Below are 21,423 nucleotides of genomic sequence, written 5' to 3'. Positions count from 1 at the left end.
CTCAGCAGGAGGCTGAATCTGTCTGATGTAACCAGGGCTTGTATGGTCCTCAGAAGGAGGCTGAATCTGTCTGATGTAACTAGGGCTTGTATGGTCCTCAGAAGGAGGCTGAAACTGTCTGATGTAACCAGGGCTTGTATAGTCCTCAGAAGGAGGCTGAATCTGTCTGTAGTAACCAGGGCTTGTATGGTCCTCAGTAGGAGGCTGAAACTGTCTGATGTAACCAGGGCTTGTATGGTCCTCAGCAGGAGGCTGAATCTGTCTTATGTAACCTGGGCTTGTAGTCCTCAGTAGGAGGCTGAATCTGTCTGATGTAACCAGGGCTTGTTTTGGCCACAGGAGAAGTTGGTGATGATAAAGGTGATTACCGAGATGTGATTAATGACTGTCCTGTATGGCTGGCATCCTACTGTCCCTGCAACCATTGTCCTCTGACAGATAGATGGCCAAGATGTTTCTCGGTCAAAACTGAACAGTAGATGTGTGTGTTTCTTCCCCTGCTTGTGAGTGCCCCATGCGGCCTGGGAGAGTTTGTTAATTACGTGTGAGGTGTGACATCACGCTTGCTCTCGGACTGAAGCGGGCAGAATGGAGATATTTTCGTCCTAGAGCCATCTTGGTGGAGGTTAAGACATGTACTATTGTTCTCCTAATGAGATGAACATAGCCGAATGCTTTCTCTATGAGAATAGTCCTGTTTAGAAGCTGTTTCTCCAAATACCTGCTGTGGAATGTGGGAGAGTTGCGTGAAGACATGACCTGTTGCTGTGTGGAAATTAACCCAGTTGCAGAGGGAAGTTCACAACTGTGTGTGTGTTGTTAGAGAATTACCAGGTTTGATTCTGGTGCCATGGATACCAAGGAACTGGATGTGTATGCCCGACGGCAGTTCCCAGAGCTCCAGGTAGGCACAACTCCCCCCATACATGAATGACCACAACTCCCCCCATTCATGGATGACCACAACTCCCCCTATTCATGGATGACCACAACTCCCCCTATTCATGGATGACCACAACTCCCCCTATTCATGGATGACCACAACTCCCCCCATTCATCGATGACCACAACTCCCCCCCCCCATACATGAATGACCACAACTCCCCCCACCATTCATGGATGACCACAACTCCCCCCCATACATGGAGGGCCACAACTCCCCCCATTCATGGATGACCACAACTCTCCCCCCCCCCCCCCCCAAATACATGGATGGCCACAACTCCCCCCATTCATGGATGACCACAACTCCCCCCCCCAATACATGGATGACCACAACTCCCCCCATTCATGGATGACCACAACTCCCCCCATTCATGGATGACCACAACTCCCCCCATTCATGGATGACAACAACTCCCCCTATTCATGGATGTCTTATTCTTGTTTATGTCCACTCTGAGGACCCACATCACGATGTCTTCTTCTTTGTAGGCTTATAAGGTGGGCCCAGGCTAGCATCAGATCATGTAGGGTTACAAGGCGCTGTGTGTAGGCCCAGGCTAGCATCAGATCATGTAGGATTACAAGGTGCTGTTTGTAGGCCCAGGCTAGCATCAGATCATGTAGGATTACAAGGTGCTGTGTGTAGGGTTACAAGGTGCTGTTTGTAGGCCCAGGCTAGCATCAGATCATGTAGGATTACAAGGTGCTGTGTGTAGGGTTACAAGGTGCTGTGTGTAGGCCCAGGCTAGCATCAGATCATGTAGGATTACAAGGTGCTGTGTGTAGGCCCAGGCTAGCATCAGATCATGTAGGATTACAAGGTGCTGTTTGTAGGGTTACAAGGTGCTGTTTGTAGGCCCAGGCTAGCATCAGATCTCATGTAGGATTACAAGGTGCTGTGTGTAGGCCCAGGCTAGCATCAGATCATGTAGGATTACAAGGTGCTGTGTGTAGGGTTACAAGGTGCTGTCTGTAGGCCCAGGCTAGCATCAGATCATGTAGGATTACATGGTGCTGTGTGTAGGATTACATGGTGCTGTGTGTAGGGTTACAAGGTGCTGTGTGTAGGCCCAGGCTAGCATCAGAGCTCCAGGTAGGCACAACTCCCCCCATACATGAATGACCACAACTCCCCCCATTCATGGATGACCACAACTCCCCCCATTCATCGATGACCACAACTCCCCCCCCCCCATACATGAATGACCACAACTCCCCCCACCATTCATGGATGACCACAACTCCCCCCCATACATGGAGGGCCACAACTCCCCCCATTCATGGATGACCACAACTCTCCCCCCCCCCCCCCCCCCCCCAAATACATGGATGGCCACAACTCCCCCCATTCATGGATGACCACAACTCCCCCCCCCAATACATGGATGACCACAACTCCCCCCATTCATGGATGACCACAACTCCCCCCATTCATGGATGACCACAACTCCCCCCATTCATGGATGACAACAACTCCCCCTATTCATGGATGTCTTATTCTTGTTTATGTCCACTCTGAGGACCCACATCACGATGTCTTCTTCTTTGTAGGCTTATAAGGTGGGCCCAGGCTAGCATCAGATCATGTAGGGTTACAAGGCGCTGTGTGTAGGCCCAGGCTAGCATCAGATCATGTAGGATTACAAGGTGCTGTTTGTAGGCCCAGGCTAGCATCAGATCATGTAGGATTACAAGGTGCTGTGTGTAGGGTTACAAGGTGCTGTTTGTAGGCCCAGGCTAGCATCAGATCATGTAGGATTACAAGGTGCTGTGTGTAGGGTTACAAGGTGCTGTGTGTAGGCCCAGGCTAGCATCAGATCATGTAGGATTACAAGGTGCTGTGTGTAGGCCCAGGCTAGCATCAGATCATGTAGGATTACAAGGTGCTGTTTGTAGGGTTACAAGGTGCTGTTTGTAGGCCCAGGCTAGCATCAGATCTCATGTAGGATTACAAGGTGCTGTGTGTAGGCCCAGGCTAGCATCAGATCATGTAGGATTACAAGGTGCTGTGTGTAGGGTTACAAGGTGCTGTCTGTAGGCCCAGGCTAGCATCAGATCATGTAGGATTACATGGTGCTGTGTGTAGGATTACATGGTGCTGTGTGTAGGGTTACAAGGTGCTGTGTGTAGGCCCAGGCTAGCATCAGATCATTTAAGGTTACAAGGTGCTGTGTGTAGGGTTACAAGGTGCTGTGTAGAATCACAAGGTGCTGTGTGTAGGCCCAGACTAGCATCAGATCATGAAGGCTTACAAGGTGTTGTGTGTAGGATTACAAGGTGCTGTGTGTAGGGTTACAAGGTGCTGTGTGTAGGCCCAGACTAGCATCAGATCATGTAGGATTACAAGGTGCTGTGTGTAGGGTTACAAGGTGCTGTGTGTAGGATTACAAGGTGCTCCCCCTATTCATGGATGACCACAACTCCCCCCATTCATCGATGACCACAACTCCCCCCCCCCCCCCATACATGAATGACCACAACTCCTTCCCCCCCCCCCCCCCCCCATTCATGGATGACCACAACTCCCCCCCATACATGGAGGGCCACAACTCCCCCCATTCATGGATGACCACAACTCTCTCCCCCCCCCCCCCCCCCAAATACATGGATGGCCACAACTCCCCCCATTCATGGATGACCACAACTCTCCCCCCCCCCCCCCAAATACATGGATGGCCACAACTCCCCCCATTCATGGATGACCACAACTCCCCCCCCCCAATACATGGATGACCACAACTCCCCCCATTCATGGATGACCACAACTCCCCCCATTCATGGATGACCACAACTCCCCCCATTCATGGATGACAACAACTCCCCCTATTCATGGATGTCTTATTCTTGTTTATGTCCACTCTGAGGACCCACATCACGATGTCTTCTTCTTTGTAGGCTTATAAGGTGGGCCCAGGCTAGCATCAGATCATGTAGGGTTACAAGGCGCTGTGTGTAGGCCCAGGCTAGCATCAGATCATGTAGGATTACAAGGTGCTGTTTGTAGGCCCAGGCTAGCATCAGATCATGTAGGATTACAAGGTGCTGTTTGTAGGGTTACAAGGTGCTGTTTGTAGGCCCAGGCTAGCATCAGATCATGTAGGATTACAAGGTGCTGTTTGTAGGGTTACAAGGTGCTGTGTGTAGGCCCAGGCTAGCATCAGATCATGTAGGATTACAAGGTGCTGTTTGTAGGGTTACAAGGTGCTGTTTGTAGGCCCAGGCTAGCATCAGATCTCATGTAGGATTACAAGGTGCTGTGTGTAGGCCCAGGCTAGCATCAGATCATGTAGGATTACAAGGTGCTGTGTGTAGGGTTACAAGGTGCTGTCTGTAGGCCCAGGCTAGCATCAGATCATGTAGGATTACATGGTGCTGTGTGTAGGATTACATGGTGCTGTGTGTAGGGTTACAAGGTGCTGTGTGTAGGCCCAGGCTAGCATCAGATCATGTAAGGTTACAAGGTGCTGTGTGTAGGGTTACAAGGTGCTGTGTAGAATCACAAGGTGCTGTGTGTAGGCCCAGACTAGCATCAGATCATGAAGGCTTACAAGGTGTTGTGTGTAGGATTACAAGGTGCTGTGTGTAGGGTTACAAGGTGCTGTGTGTAGGCCCAGACTAGCATCAGATCATGTAGGATTACAAGGTGCTGTGTGTAGGGTTACAAGGTGCTGTGTGTAGGATTACAAGGTGCTGTGTGTAGGGTTACAAGGTGCTGTGTGTAGGCCCAGGCTAGCATCAGATCATGTAGGGTTACAAGGTGCTGTGTGTAGGATTACAAGGTGCTGTGTGTAGGGTTACAAGGTGCTGTGTGTAGGATTACAAGGTGCTGTGTGTAGGATTACAAGGTGCTGTGTGTAGGGTTACAAGGTCCTGTGTGTAGGATTACAAGGTGCTGTGTGTAGGGTTACAAGACATTGTGTGTGTGTGTTAACCTCTGCTCTGTGGTCTCTGAGCAATCCATGTGGATCCTGCAGTTGGAAAGCTGAATAACCCCATTCCAAATGTCCCTGTCAGGCCAAAATCTTTTTTCTTTTCGTATCAGCTATCTTTGTTTCTACGTATTGGTCAGTGAGGCCCAACACATCAAACTGATAAATGTTTCTGTCTCGTGTATTGTTTACGGTGCACCAACAGCTCGCATAAATGAGAGGTCGTTAGCCCAGGTTAACCCACATTCCAGCTTGTGAAGTATAGGCAGGCACAGGTGACAGGCTTTGTTTTCTCCAGGTGTGGGCATAAGAGTGTGAACGGAGCAGACGGCTTGAATGTCTAGAACTGTATGTATGGGAAACTGGTCGCCATGCTGTATTAAAGGAGTAGTAGCATTTGTTCTTCAAACTATGGCTCGGCCCCATAGTCTGTCCTTGAGCTGTCCCAGACACACCCATCTTCCCAGGACACACCTATCTTCACAGAGACACCCATCTTCCCCAGACACACCCATCTTCACCAGACACACTCAGACACACCCATCTTCACAGAGACACCCATCTTCCCCAGACACACCCATCTTCACCAGACACACTCATCTTCACAGACACATTCAGACACACCCATCTTCACAGACACACCCATCTTCACAGAGACACCCATCTTCCCCAGACACACCCACCTTCAAAGAGACACCCATCTTCCCCAGACACACCCATCTTCACAGAGACACACAGACACACCCATCTTCACAGAGACACCATCTTCCCCAGACACACCCATCTTCACAGAGACACCCATCTTCCCCAGACACACCCATCTTCACAGAGACACCCATCTTCCCCAGACACACCCATCTTCACAGAGACACCCATCTTCCCCAGACACACCCATCTTCACCAGACACACTCATCTTCACAGACACACCCATCTTCACAGACACACCCATCTTCACAGAGACACCCATCTTCCCCAGACACACCCACCTTCACAGAGACACCCATCTTCACCAGACACACTCATCTTCACAGACACACTCAGACACACCCATCTTCACAGACACACCCATCTTCAGAGACACACCCATCTTCACAGACACACCCATCTTCACAGAGACACCCATCTTTCCCAGACACACCCATCTTCACCAGACACACTCAGACACCCATCTTCACAGACACACCCATCTTTACAGACACACTCATCTTCACAGACACACTCAGACACACCCATCTTCACAGAGACACCCATCTTTCCCAGACACACCCATCTTCACCAGACACACTCAGACACCCATCTTCACAGACGCACCCATCTTCAGAGACACACCCATCTTCACAGACTCACCCATCTTCACAGAGACACCCATCTTCACCAGACACACAATAGCGATACGATGACATGCATCAACCAAGTCAGCGAACCTGACCACCCAATCCCTTTAGTCGCCTCTTACGACAAGGGGGCGGTCGGGTAGCCTAGTGGTTAAAGCGTTTGCTCGTCACGTCGAAGACCCGGGTTTGATTCCCAACATGGGTACAATGTGTGAAGCCCATTTCTGGTGTCCCCCGCCGTGATATTGCTGGAATATTGCTAAAAGCGGCGTAAAATCAAACTAACTCACTCACTCTTACGACAAGCATAGTCGCCTTTTACAGCAAGCATGGGTGGCTGAAGATCTATTCTACCACGAACAGATATAACAGGTAACAGATATTTTCCAAATCTTTTCATGTTTTTAATCAAGGTGTTCTCACATGATTTGATGCACTTAGTGAAGTAAGATCCATTTCGTTACAATATTGATCTTGATAATTGATCAGATTGTCTTGACTGGGCGACACCATTATATTTGACGCAAATGAAAGTGATATGCAAGGTGGAATCTGATTGGTCAATAGGGGGGACATAGAAGGGACATAACTTGTAATAGCCACTGGTGGCGCGATGATCAAGCCCAGAAATTCCAGCCTAGTTCAGCAAGGGTGGAAACTGGGCTTTCACAGTCAGTTATATCCCTTGCCTGGGGAAGATAAGACACACCACAATGTCTGCTCACTTGGACTAGTGTCATCACATCTAAAAAAGAAATTCCTTTTGACATTTGTCTGGAGATTGAAAGAATTGACAATGTCAGACTAGCAATCTTCTGGTTGTGATTCTGGAAGTTTTATTTTTTGTTTACATTTGCAGGGTTGTCTTGTATCTCAGTTTATCGGCAGAAATATCTTTTTCATTTTTATTCTTCACAACAGAAAGGCCAGGTGTCCTTGTTTGATAAGGAACAATCTTATCTCCAGATCTGTGTATCCTGTTCTGGTGAGTCTAGAGGCTCCCGAGGCAGACAGTCCCAATGCTTCCTGCTGAATGAGGACAAGTACTGGTAACTTGGACATGCGAAGACAAAGATGAACATACAACCATATGCCACATTATCAAGCTCCTCCACCCCTCCTTCACCCCCACCATGTCCCAGAGGGTGGCTTTGTCCCTGGGTCACTGTCCCTGGAGGGGGTACCATTTGGGGATGTGTCTTTCCCCCACCCCACCCGTCACTAGGGTACAGGGGTTGCATGCTGGTCTGCATTTCGGAACAAATGTACTGGGCCTGCTACGTCACCCGTGAATGGTCAGTTAAAGTCCAATGAACACTAATCTCCAGGTCAGCCTTCTGGTCAGTGATGACTGTAGTGGCAAAAGGCTGTTACAACATGGCCAAGGCTTGAGTTGTGGAGGTCAGGTGTCAGAATGACCGTGGCTGACCTGCAGGCTTCAGGGAGATGACTTTAGTCTGTGAGTGAGTTCATATAACAGTATACATGAGAGATCAGTGACCTGTGTCTGGGGAATGCTATACCTGGTGATGGTATTCGGCCTTTGTGGAACATTAGCGGCTAACATTATTTCATGTGCATCATTCTGTCTTTCAACTGGTCTACGAGCCGACACATTAAGATAATCACCCGTAATTATGTTACTCTTTCTGTCATTGTTGTTGCTTTAAGTATTTAAGATCTCGCCTTCTTCCATAGCAGTTTTGTTACTCTGGAATCTTATTTTATCTTAAAGTTCTTCCTGTGGGGTTTCGATCTTTGTGCCAGGTCGGGAGATGCTCACCCTGAAACCAGTCAGTGTTGATCCGTTCCTTATTGTCTGTTGAAGCAACAATGCTAGATCATACAGCAGTTTTGTAGAAACGGGTTAACGAGCAGACAATACCTGTCTACAAGGTGCAAACTTTGCAGGTGTCAGGCTTCATTGTGTTTCTACAGTTAATCTTATTTTGATTATTCCTCAATGGTCAGTCTGGTCGTGGAGTGGTCAAGCGTCACATGCTTAGTGGACAGGTTAACGAGGTGGACAGGTAGATACACACAGGGAAGAAACTCCGGTGTTTGTAGGTATGTTAAGGACACATGTGAGTACTGCTATGGGGTGACTTGCACAGCTTGACAAGACAGTTGTTGGTGTCAGTGTTGTGATAGTGATCTGTGGTGATGGGATAAGCACAGATGGTCGCATATAAGTGAGACAGTGTCAGGACTAGCATGGAACGCTGACAAGTCAACACCAGAATAGTAACACAGTACATGGAACGCTGACAAGTCAACACCAGGATAGTAACACAGTGCATGGGACGCTGACAAGTCAACACCAGAATAGTAACACAGTGCATGGAACACTGACAAGTCAACACCAGAATAGTAACACAGTGCATGGGACGCTGACAAGTCAACACCAGAATAGTAACACAGTACATGGAACGCTGACAAGTCAACACCAGGATAGTAACACAGTGCATGGGACGCTGACAAGTCAACACCAGAATAGTAACACAGTGCATGGAACACTGACAAGTCAACACCAGAATAGTAACACAGTGCATGGGACGCTGACAAGTCAACACCAGGATAGTAACACAGTGCATGGAACACTGACAAGTCAACACCAGGATAGTAACACAGTGCTTGCTGTAGTTACAAGGAGAGGGAGCATGATGCCCCCTGTGTGCCCCAACAGCTGCATGGAGGTGTCCCCGGGGGCCGTCACTGCCGAGGTCTCCCAGATGAGACACCAGATCAATAATGACCTGCAGGTAAATTATCAGTGAAATCTGATTACTGAACATTTGCTGAGGCCGCCCCTGCCCTAGTGATGGTGGTGACCTTGTAGGTAACCTTGTAGGTGTGTACCTCACTGTGAGACTGGTGGCATTGTTACATAGTACTACATTGTTGTTGACATAGTACTACATTGTTGTTGACATAGTACTACATTGTTGGTGACATACTACTACATTGTTGGTGACATACTACTACATTGTGATTGACATGATACTACATTGTTTATTGACATACTACTACATTGTGATTGACATAATACTACATTGTTATTGACAAACTACTACATTGTGATTGACATAATACTACATTGTTATTGACAAACTACTACATTGTGATTGACATGATACTACATTGACCTGACTTACTACTTCATTGTTATTGACAATACTACAATGGTGCTGACATAATAACTACAATGGTGCTGACATAATATTTTTGTGTAGTGTGGACAAATGTGCCACAGCTTGTTTTGCTAGATTATTTTTCTCGATAAATGCAAAGCGTAACTTACAACTCCTGACTTCTCTAAGTGACGTTATGATACTACATTATGTCATACGAGATGTTAGTCAATCCCCATTAGTGGGCTGACCTTTGAAGTTCCAGGAAGAACTTTGTCTTGCTTTCTGGCCAGTATAATTTTAGTTAGTAGCATGATTTTGCTATGATTATTTAATCATATTTAATAAACAGAAAGTACCTCACTTTGGTGACAGGGAGTAACCATGGAAACCATATACCGATAGTCCAGTCAGAGAACATTTTACAAAATCAACATACAGGTTCCGCAAATTCCACCTGTCAAATTTGTGTTCAAAACATTAAGCAAAGTTATTACTATTATTATGTTCAATCACCTCACCCATGTACTGTTATATATTGACACGCCCATCACGCGGTCAGATACCATAGAAAGTCAACTCGTTTCGTAAAAATGGTATCTAACGAGAATGAGTGTAGTATTCTCTATATATTGAGTGCAAACTTCTTCCTATTTTAGCTGGAATGACTGAACGCACTGACTGAGATGCAGTGAGATTTAGCTGCCACCGAGTTATCGTGATGTGCAGTGTTACTTGATACTGTGTCGTCTGTATCGTTAGAGCAAAAAATATATGTCCTTTTGTTCATTTGCCAGGGAAGAAATCTTAAATCTGTTTGTTATCTGATTGACACACTGTACAGTCATCGTGACACAGCACTGACCAGCAAGTGAATTGCTGACAGAGTAGGATGGGTATCAGTGGTTGGCGTGATGGTTTGATAGTGTTGGCATCTTGTAACAACATTTGTTCAAGTACTTGCACATCTGTCTTGAACTATAACATTGCAAGTACAGTATTTGTTCGTGTCATCCAACTTTGATAGACCTTATGGATTTATGGTTGGTAATTTTTCGAATGTAGATCTACTCCTTCATATTTATTAATCCCCTGGTTTGAAAAACAGGGATCAGCACGTCCTTCCGTCTGCCGCTCGTTTCCGTTTCTGGAGCAGAACATCAAAACCGTTAAACATTTCTTGTTGAAACTTGCTATGTATATCAGTCTAGTGGGGAACTTTTGATGATTTTTATTTTTTATTATTTTTTGGGGATGTTTTCATGACAACTTGTACTTTACTGAATGACTCCTGATGACTCCTGATGGCTGTGAAGTAAGCCTCCTGAAGCTCACTGTTGGAAGTCAAGCCATGCCATCTTCAGTCACTCAGATGATATTTCGTGTGATAGGCAGTGAGAGATGACTGACTGACAGGTTGTTGGCAGGCTGCCAGCTGGACTCCCAGTGCTGTGGTTTATTTGACATCTTACAAGGTTGCTGGAAGTCAGTCCTGTCGCTGAGAAATGAAAATAGTTTTTGACATTTGAAATACAAACAATACTCAGTGTCACTTGTCTTCGTTTGTCCAACTCTTCGTATTAAGTTGCAAGTTTAAACACATGGACTTATGGTGACACTTGATGCTGTCCTTTATTATCGTCTTTGTTACGCTATTTCCGTTTTTCTTCATTATTTCTGTTTCAAAATTATTTTCAAAATATTTGTGATTAAGTATGCTCTAAAGTATTAAAATCTGCAAAGTTGCTATGTTTACTTGTGAAGCCAGTGATTAGTATCAGCAAGACCCCATCCAGCTGATGGCATGCAGTCAAACAGCCCCCCACCCCACTTCACTCCTGCCCCCCACCCCACTTCACTCCCGCTCCCCACCCCACTTCACTCCCGCTCCCCACCCCACTTCACTCCCGCTCCCCACCCCACTTCACTCCCGCTCCCCACCCCACTTCACAAACAGCCCCCCACCCCACTTCACTCCCGCTCCCCACCCCACTTCACTCCCGCTCCCCACCCCACTTCACTCCCGCTCCCCACCCCACTTCACAAACCGCCCCCCCACCCCACTTCACTCCCGCCCCCCACCCCACTTCACAAACCGCCCCCCACCCCGCTTCACTCCCGCTCCCCACCCCACTTCACAAACAGCCCCCCACCCCACTTCACTCCCGCCCCCCACCCCACTTCACAAACAGCCCCCCACCCCACTTCACTCCCGCTCCCCACCCCACTTCACAAACAGCCCCCCACCCCACTTCACTCCCGCTCCCCACCCCACTTCACTCCCGCTCCCCACCCCACTTCACTCCCGCTCCCCACCCCACTTCACAAACAGCCCCCCACCCCACTTCACTCCCGCTCCCCACCCCACTTCACTCCCGCTCCCCACCCCACTTCACTCCCGCTCCCCACCCCACTTCACAAACCGCCCCCCACCCCACTTCACTCCCGCCCCCCACCCCACTTCACAAACAGCCCCCCACCCCGCTTCACTCCCGCTCCCCACCCCACTTCACAAACAGCCCCCCACCCCACTTCACTCCCGCCCCCCACCCCACTTCACAAACAGCCCCCCACCCCACTTCACTCCCGCTCCCCACCCCACTTCACAAACAGCCCCCCACCCCACTTCACTCCCGCTCCCCACCCCACTTCACTCCCGCTCCCCACCCCACTTCACTCCCGCTCCCCACCCCACTTCACAAACAGCCCCCCACCCCACTTCACTCCCGCTCCCCACCCCACTTCACTCCCGCTCCCCACCCCACTTCACTCCCGCTCCCCACCCCACTTCACTCCTGCTCCCCACCCCACTTCACTCCCGCTCCCCACCCCACTTCACTCCCGCTCCCCACCCCACTTCACTCCCGCTCCCCACCCCACTTCACTCCCGCTCCCCACCCCACTTCACTCCCGCTCCCCACCCCACTTCACTCCCGCTCCCCACCCCACTTCACAAACCGCCCCCCACCCCACTTCACTCCCGCTCCCCACCCCACTTCACTCCCGCTCCCCACCCCACTTCACCCTCCGCTCCCCACCCCACTTCACAAACCGCCCCCCACCCCGCTTCACTCCCGCTCCCCACCCCACTTCACAAACAGCCCCCCACCCCACTTCACTCCCGCTCCCCACCCCACTTCACAAACCGCCCCCCACCCCGCTTCACTCCCGCTCCCCACCCCACTTCACTCCCGCTCCCCACCCCACTTCACTCCCGCTCCCCACCCCACTTCACAAACCGCCCCCCACCCCACTTCACTCCCGCCCCCCACCCCACTTCACAAACCGCCCCCCACCCCGCTTCACTCCCGCTCCCCCACCCCACTTCACAAACAGCCCCCCACCCCACTTCACTCCCGCCCCCCACCCCACTTCACAAACAGCCCCCCACCCCACTTCACTCCCGCTCCCCACCCCACTTCACAAACAGCCCCCCACCCCACTTCACTCCCGCCCCCCACCCCACTTCACAAACAGCCCCCCACCCCACTTCACTCCCGCTCCCCACCCCACTTCACAAACAGCCCCCCACCCCACTTCACTCCCGCTCCCCACCCCACTTCACTCCCGCTCCCCACCCCACTTCACTCCCGCTCCCCACCCCACTTCACAAACAGCCCCCCACCCCACTTCACTCCCGCTCCCCACCCCACTTCACTCCCGCTCCCCACCCCACTTCACTCCCGCTCCCCACCCCACTTCACTCCTGCTCCCCACCCCACTTCACTCCCGCTCCCCACCCCACTTCACTCCCGCTCCCCACCCCACTTCACTCCCGCTCCCCACCCCACTTCACTCCCGCTCCCCACCCCACTTCACTCCCGCTCCCCACCCCACTTCACTCCCGCTCCCCACCCCCACTTCACAAACCGCCCCCCACCCCACTTCACTCCCGCTCCCCACCCCACTTCACTCCCGCTCCCCACCCCACTTCACCCTCCGCTCCCCACCCCACTTCACAACCCGCTCCCCACCCCACTTCACTCCCGCTCCCCACCCCACTTCACTCCTGCTCCCCACCCCACTTCACTCCCGCTCCCCACCCCACTTCACCCTCCGCTCCCCACCCCACTTCACAAACCGCTCCCCACCCCACTTCACTCCCGCTCCCCACCCCACTTCACTCCTGCTCCCCACCCCACTTCACAAACCGCTCCCCACCCCACTTCACCCTCCGCTCCCCACCCCACTTCACAAACCGCTCCCCACCCCACTTCACCCTCCGCTCCCCACCCCACTTCACAACCCGCTCCCCACCCCACTTCACTCCCGCTCCCCACCCCACTTCACTCCCGCTCCCCACCCCACTTCACTCCCGCTCCCCACCCCACTTCACTCCCGCTCCCCACCCCACTTCACAAACCGCCCCCCACCCCACTTCACTCCCGCTCCCCACCCCACTTCACTCCCGCTCCCCCACCCCACTTCACCCTCCGCTCCCCACCCCACTTCACAACCCGCTCCCCACCCCACTTCACAAACCGCTCCCCACCCCACTTCACAAACCGCCCCCCACCCCACTTCACTCCTGCTCCCCACCCCACTTCACTCCCGCTCCCCACCCCACTTCACAAACCGCTCCCCACCCCACTTCACAAACCGCCCCCCACCCCACTTCACTCCCGCTCCCCACCCCACTTCACTCCCGCTCCCCACCCCACTTCACTCCCGCTCCCCACCCCACTTCACAAACCGCTCCCCACCCCACTTCACAAACCGCTCCCCACCCCACTTCACAAACCGCTCCCCACCCCACTTCACAACCCGCTCCCCACCCCTCTTCACAACCCGCTCTCCACCCCACTTCACACAACAAGTGTAGGCTACATGTGGCTGGGGGTCTGTCTCTCAGACTTAAAGAATAAACTAAAATAGGAGTCTCGCCAAGAAGTCCAGAAATGATTTGGCAAGTCTAGATTGCCTCAGCTCTGAAGGATTGTTCTGGTCTCCATTTCCGATATAAATATTTGTAAGATATCTTTACTTCTGGGACTAAATGTCAGTCACAGGGTTTTGGTGTAGAGGGGAACATGTCGGGTCTCCATGACTGTGCTGGCCATGGAGACTCAGCAGGTTGGCAGGGGGCACAGCAGACTTCAGGATGACCCTGAGTGAGTATGGTTTTACACCGCTTTTAGCAATATTCCAGCAATATCATGGTAGGGGACACCAGAAATGGGCTTCACACATTGTACCCATGTCGGGAATCGAACTCAGGTCTTTGTAGTGACGATCGAATGCTTTAACCACTAGGCTTCCATGATGAATGTTACCAAGTGTTACACTGTTTTGCCATGTTTTTGTAGTGCAGACAAATCTAATCCAGGTACGGAATGTTCAGTTTTAACAAGGACCCCTTTATTTTTAACATGTTTTGAACACTGAATTGAAATTGACTTTGCAGAAACTACCTTCAAATCTAAATTTAGGGCTGATGACACTGCCTACAGCGGCCTGGGGGTAGGAGGGAGGGGTGAAAGGGGCGGTCTGTTGGGTGGACAATTGAGTATAGAGGCCACTTCTCCCCTGCTCTATCAGATCCTTTCACTTCCCCAGCGGGGTCGACATAGATCCGTTCAGTGAACCGCGTCATTAGGTGGGTTTTATTGCTTCACAGATGTACGCCTGTTTGTGGCGGGAATGAGTGGGATGGGCTGGGATTGTGTGTGGTGTGGTGTGTTGTGGTGTGGTGTGGTGCATGATATGGACGGTGTGGTGTACAGTCCAGTCTGACTTGACCTGCTTGAGGGTTGTCAGATGTCCTGTTGTCAGATGCCCTGTTGTCAGATGCCCTGTTGTCAGATGTCCTTTACATGGTTTCTGTGGTGTGGTGAAGCAGGTTACAATTATAACCACCATGTCAAACAAAATTCTTTGTAGTATTAACTTGAATAGAAACTTGTAACCATGGGATATTACGTGGCTTCATTTGCTGCCAGGCATATAGGCCTGTTATAACATCTATGCTCATTCTACCATATACCGGTATATACCCCATATTGCACAGAGGTGATTAGGGCAAGAGGTGGTCAAGCTCTCTGACTTGTTTGATGCATGTCATTGTATCCCAATTGCGAGGATCAATCCTCATGATCTCAATCACTGGATTGATATGACTTCCGTCATGTAGCTGGAATATTGCTGAGTGCGGCGTTAAACAAAAATTATAACAAATACCCATTATACCATATATATCTATTTTAGTGGTAGTCCCTGGAGACATTAACATTGTACATTGTAAACATGACTTAATTGGTAAGTAGCATAGCAGACAGGGTTGTTAAGGTGCTACTGACAAAGTCATCACTTCTCCATTAATTAACAGACAGTTGCCTGGGATAATCCCCACCTGACGCTAATCACCCTGTTAATCCCAACATAATTCAATAAGTTGTCTGTGGTGAACTAGAAGACCCCAGGTCTCTTCATGTTCTACTGGCCAGCGTTCCCCTGCACATGTTATCCCTTGCTCTATATGGGGTATTAATGCACAAATTTTAAATGTTGGTTTGTAAAACTTTACCATCCCTGATTTTATAGTTTGGTGTGGATGGCTGTCTGCTAGGGTCACATGACCAGTGCGAGCAGCCGTGTAGAGCTGTTGCAGGAGTGTTTGGTGTAGATGCTTGTCTGCTGGGGTCACATGACGGGAGTGTTATCGCCTGAATGGGGACATGATCAGGGGGCCAACCTTGACATTGGGCTTTTGTGTGACCTCACATGACCTCAACAGGTAAACATCCCCGATTTGTTTAATAGTCTCTCACTACAAGCCTGGAGCATGCTTGAGAGTAGGATGTCATTTGTCTAGAGCTTTACACACCATTCAGATCTGCCAGTGGGTAAGTGCATTCTATATGTTCCGGTTATGAAGAGACAAAGTTAAGATAAAGCCTACAAAAGAACGGGTGTATAGGATGAATCGTCCTACAGTTGTTTCGGGGGATTGGCTTGGGAAGGACAGTCAAGCATGGGATACCGGCTGTAAGTTTACAGACGCGTGTGCCACATTCCTTGCTTTGGGATCAATGGGCAGTCAACAAAACCTGTCCCCATGTCGTCTGAAGCTGACAAGTTGTAGAGTTGGACTGGCAGTGCTCCCCGGCCAGGTGTGTGGAACAACATGGTGACAACACCAGTAGAAGTGGGTTAGTGTATCTGTGTTGTGGGAATGTGTGTGGGTGTGCCGCGATTACGACACTCGGGCCGCAGGGGTGTCTCAGTACATGCTGTCATCTCATATCTCACACACGTGTCAGTCATCAGTCTACGCAAGTTAGACAACCTTGTATACATATGAGTCCTGGACATAACACTAAACATTGGATCTTACCTGTAGAATGTTGGTAAGTTACTTGTGTAGTTTGTAGATGATATACTACTTATGTGTAAATCAAGTCACTGTTGGCTCAACATGCTCTGTTATCTCTGACTATGTGCCGTCATTCTCTCTGGCTATACAAGAGTGTTGTCACTCTGACTATACAAGAGTGTCGTCACTTTTCAAGAGTGCCGTCACTCTGTCTGACTGTACAAGAGTGCTGTCACTCTGTCTGATTAATACAAGAGTGTCTTCACTTTGTCTGACTATACACAAGTGATGTCACACTGTCTGACTATACACAAGTGTCGTCACTCTGTCTGACTATACATGAGTGTCATCATTCTGTCTGATTATACACAAGTGTCGTCACTCTGTCTGCCTATACACAAGTGCCGTCATTCTGTCTGAATATACTAGAGTGCCGTCACTCTGTCTGACTGTACAAGAGTGCCGTCACTCTGTCTGATTAATACAAGAGTGTCTTCACTCTGTCTGACTATACACAAGTGTCGTCACTCTGTCTGATTATACAAAAGTGTTGTCACTCTGTCTGACTATACACAAGTGTCGTCACTCTGTCTGACTATACACAAGTGTTGTCACTCTATCTTATCTCTGCAAGTTTACCATGGCTGCTACATCCTGAGCACATCTGAGTATTTGTGTTTGTCTTCTAACTTGATGAGTCATTGCTGTTGAGGTTTGTACCTGGGTTTCCAGGTTGACAATGGGTCTGTGTTGCAGCTGATAACAGGTGTACTCCAGGTAGGTCAAGGTTGTCCAGTGGGGTTTGATTGGATTTGGCACTTCCTCATTGTTGAGGACAACAGTTAGAGGGGGGGGGGGGTTGTAGTAGATCTTCTTGTCTAATGTAAGTACCTGTGTGTGTGGGTACAATCAGGAACGTGTGTACAGTGTACGAGGACGTGTTACAGGAACATACCGCATGATGAGTTCCTCATCCTTCCTGTTCGTCTCCCTGGATGCACATTGCTGTCACTGAGCACATAAAAACATGGATGCAATTGTGCAGAAAATTTGGTGGTTTAGATTTCTTGAGTATCTGAGTACCTGATTTAGTGTGTCAGCCATGCACAACCTGTGAGCTGGCGGTGGAGCAGAACACTGCTAGTTCCCCAGACTAGCCGGGCAGCAAGATGGGTTGATCAGCTGGCAGGCGTACCTACAACCCTTAGGGCGACCGCCACATGATGCGCTGGTTGTACATAGATTGTGTTCACCTGTCTCGCATACAACGATTATGTCGGGCTTGCCTCCTTCAAGAAATTATGTTTTTATTCGTCAGCCTACGCGATTAAACAAGTCACTGATCTTGAATGCATGCGCGTGTTGGCCGTGTGTGCCAGACTGAGGAGGACAGTGATTGTTGTGGTCCTTTGTCAACACCTGGAGGTAGACACACCACGCAGTCACCATCAACAATCTCCTTCATGTTCCTAATACTTCATGCGTCTCTGCTTGGAATAAAGTGGTCTGACTGTTTGTGGTTTGATGGGCCACCGTGATGGTACGGAGCCATCACAAGCTGTACCTGGATTCTGAGTACGGGTGTTTTTTATGTGTAGCAGTGATCAGGCAGTTTATGTTGTAGATCTATTGTGCTGCAGTTTCCTGGCAGTATTTGTCCATTGCTTGCCAGGATCAAGTTTGAATCTCAGATTCTGCCTGATAGTGATACGTTGATAGTTGTCACCAACATGCATCACTCCGGGCTTCCCTCCACTTGACAACATACATGGGTAGCGTGTTGCCGGCTCCGAATCCATTAGTTACATGACCAGCCTCATGATGCCCCCAAAACACCCGTCTTCCTGAAGTAGCCAGGGTATATCTGAAAAATGCAGCATCACGCCAGGGTATATCTGATATATGCAGCTTCATGTCAGGGTATATCTGAAATATGCAGCATCACGCCAGGGTATATCTGAAATATACAGCATCACGCTAGGGTATATCTGAAATATACAGCATCACGCCAGGGTATATCTGATATATACAGCATCACGCCAGGGTATATCTGAAATATACAGCATCACGCCAGGGTATATCTGAAATATGCAGCATCACGCCAGGGTATATCTGAAATATGCAGCTTCATATCAGGGTATATCTGAAATATGCAGCATCACGCCAGGGTATATGTGAAATATACAGCATCACACCAGGGTATATCTGAAATATACAGCATCACGCCAGGGTATATCTGAAATATACAGCATCACACCAGGGTATATCTGAAATATACAGCATCAAGCCAGGGTATATCTGAAATATGCAGCTTCATGTCAGGGTATATCTGAAATATACAGCATCACGCCAGGGTATATATCTGAAATATACAGCATCACGCCAGGGTATATCTGATATATACAGCATCAAGCCAGGGTATATCTGATATATACAGCATCACACCAGGGTATATCTGAAATATACAGCATCACACCAGGGTATATCTGAAATATACAGCATCAAGCCAGGGTATATCTGAAATATACAGCATGTATGAAGCTCTGATTATTCCAGCACTATTGCTACTCCTTAATCTCAGTGGGACACATTCCTTGCAATATTTAGCATGGTATTTAAGTTTTCAACACGGTGGGTAATGAGGCGGCATCAGGGCTGCCTGCTTGTACTGACTGGTGCAGCAGGGGTCATTGTGTTCCACCTCCTTGTACATCAGTCTGGACAGTGACAATCATGTGTTTGCAGTGTGTTGCGTATTGAGGTGGATGTAGCAGAGTCCTGCACCAGGTGCATCAGTGTGTAATACTGGCTGAGGGTGTAATACTGGCTGAGGGTGTAATACTGGCTGAGGGTGTAATACTGGCTGAGGGTGTAATACTGGCTGGATGTGTAATACTGGCTGAGGGTGCAATACTGGCTGAGTGTGTAATGCTGGCTGACTGTGTAATACTGGCTGATTGTGCAATACTGGCTGAGTGTGTAATACTGGCTGAGTGAGGTATTTGATGTTACTCACACTGGGCTATTTATTCTTACTTCTTTGAATCAGAAATATGAATCAAATATTGATCAGCTAAAGTCCAGTGGTCAAGACCCAGTCACTCAATACCCTGGTTGTATTCATAGCCTGGTTGTATTCACAGCCTGGTTGTATTCACAGCCTGGTTGTATTCATAGCCCTGTTGTATTCACAGCCTGGTTGTATTCATAGCTTGGTTGTATTCACAGCCTGGTTGTATTCACAGCCTGGTTGTATTCACAGCCCGGTTGTATTCATAGCCCGGTTGTATTCACAGCCTGGTTGTATTCATAGCCTGGTTGTATTCATAGCCTGGTTGTATTCACAGCCTGGTTGTATTCAGAGCAAGGTTTTCATGCGTTCCCTAACAGGATATATGGCTATAATGGCATAAGCATCGATCCACACAATTGGGATAGAATGACATGCATTAACCGAGTCAGCAAGCCTAACCGCCTGTTAGTCACTTCTTACGACAAGCATAGTCGCCTTTTACTGCAAGCATGGATACTTATTGTTTGTATTCTCCATAAAGAAATAAAATCATAAAAAATCAACTTGGAATTTGATGTTAGAATTTTTCAGGACAATACTACACAAGAAGCTGCAGTATTAAACTGTTTACTTTAATTTCAGATGCTGAGTAATATTGCCAATGACCTTGACCTGTTGCTGACCGATCTGTGTCACCTCTACCCGTTACCGTCGACATCGGCCAATCAGAAGTCATGTTTCAGCCTGTCCACCATGGCTCCTGAGGATCCCAACCCCAGCATATCCCCCTATGATAGTCCTCGGGAGCACACAAGAAGCTGTGTCAGGTAACCATGCCAACAGTATCAGACCCTGCCAACATCTGGGTTAGAATAGGTCTTCAGCAACCCATGCTTGCCGTAAAAGGCGACTATACTTTTCATAAGAGGCGACTAACGGGTTGGGTGGTCAAGCCCACTGACTTGTTTGATGCATGTCATCATATCCCAATTGCACAGACAATTGATGTCAATCACTGGTCTCTCTGGTCCGGACTCGATTAATTACAGACCGCTGTCATACAGCTGGAATACTGCTTAGTGCAGTGTTAAACAACAAACAAATGACTGTCAGATTGTTTGTGGCAATCACCTGGCTTGCTTGGTGTGTAAAATAAATGTAAGGTTTTGTAAGTGTCATCATTGCATTCAAGAGCTCTTGAAGGGTCTTGGAATGTGCTTGCTCAAGGTTTGTATGAACTACATGACAGTCGGGGGCCACACCACATCAGGTCTGATGTCTGCAGACATCGGGGGCCACACCACATCAGGTCTGGTGTTTGCAGACATTGGGGGCCACACCACATCAGGTCTGGTGTCTGCAGACATCGGGGGCCACACCACATCAGGTCTGGTGTTTGCAGACATTGGGGGCCACACCACATCAGGTCTGGTGTTTGCAGACATTGGGGGCCACATCACATCAGGTCTGGTGTCTGCAGACAACGGGGGCCACACCACATCAGGTCTGGTGTTTGCAGACATCGGGGGCCACACCACATCAGGTCTGGTGTCTGCAGACATTGGGGGCCACACCACATCAGGTCTGGTGTCTGCAGACATTGGGGGCCACACCACATCAGGTCTGGTGTCTGCAGACATCGGGGGCCACACCACATCACAGTCTGGTGGTTGATTGTGTGACAGTCCTCCCCAGAAGTAGTGAAACATTACTCAACAAATCAGCCACTGGTTGGCCTGCTCCTGACTCGTTTAATTC

The 21,423-nt window shown here is 49.3% G+C and overlaps 1 protein-coding gene across 7 annotated transcripts in view; it reads left to right on the top strand.

Annotated features, from left to right (window-relative positions):
* LOC139441612 (protein sprint-like) overlaps nt 1-21,423 on the top strand; it is a 94,152-nt gene that overhangs the window by 54,446 nt on the left and 18,283 nt on the right. For 2 of the 7 annotated variants that reach the window (XM_071222418.1, XM_071222419.1), the window contains one exon: nt 20,308-20,492. In XM_071222418.1, the coding sequence (XP_071078519.1) occupies nt 20,308-20,492 (185 nt within the window). Of the gene's footprint in view, nt 1-8,869; nt 8,972-16,096; nt 16,183-16,304; nt 16,489-16,524; nt 16,687-20,307; nt 20,493-21,423 lie in introns of those variants that run through there. The other 5 variants (XM_071222416.1, XM_071222422.1, XM_071222417.1 and 2 more) reach the window with 5 other exon arrangements.

Source organism: Haliotis cracherodii, unplaced genomic scaffold, assembly GCF_022045235.1.
Source record: "Haliotis cracherodii isolate W230 unplaced genomic scaffold, xgHalCrac1.p SCAF_42, whole genome shotgun sequence".
NCBI lineage: Eukaryota > Metazoa > Mollusca > Gastropoda > Lepetellida > Haliotidae > Haliotis > Haliotis cracherodii.
This window is presented reverse-complemented; position numbering and strand designations above follow the sequence as displayed.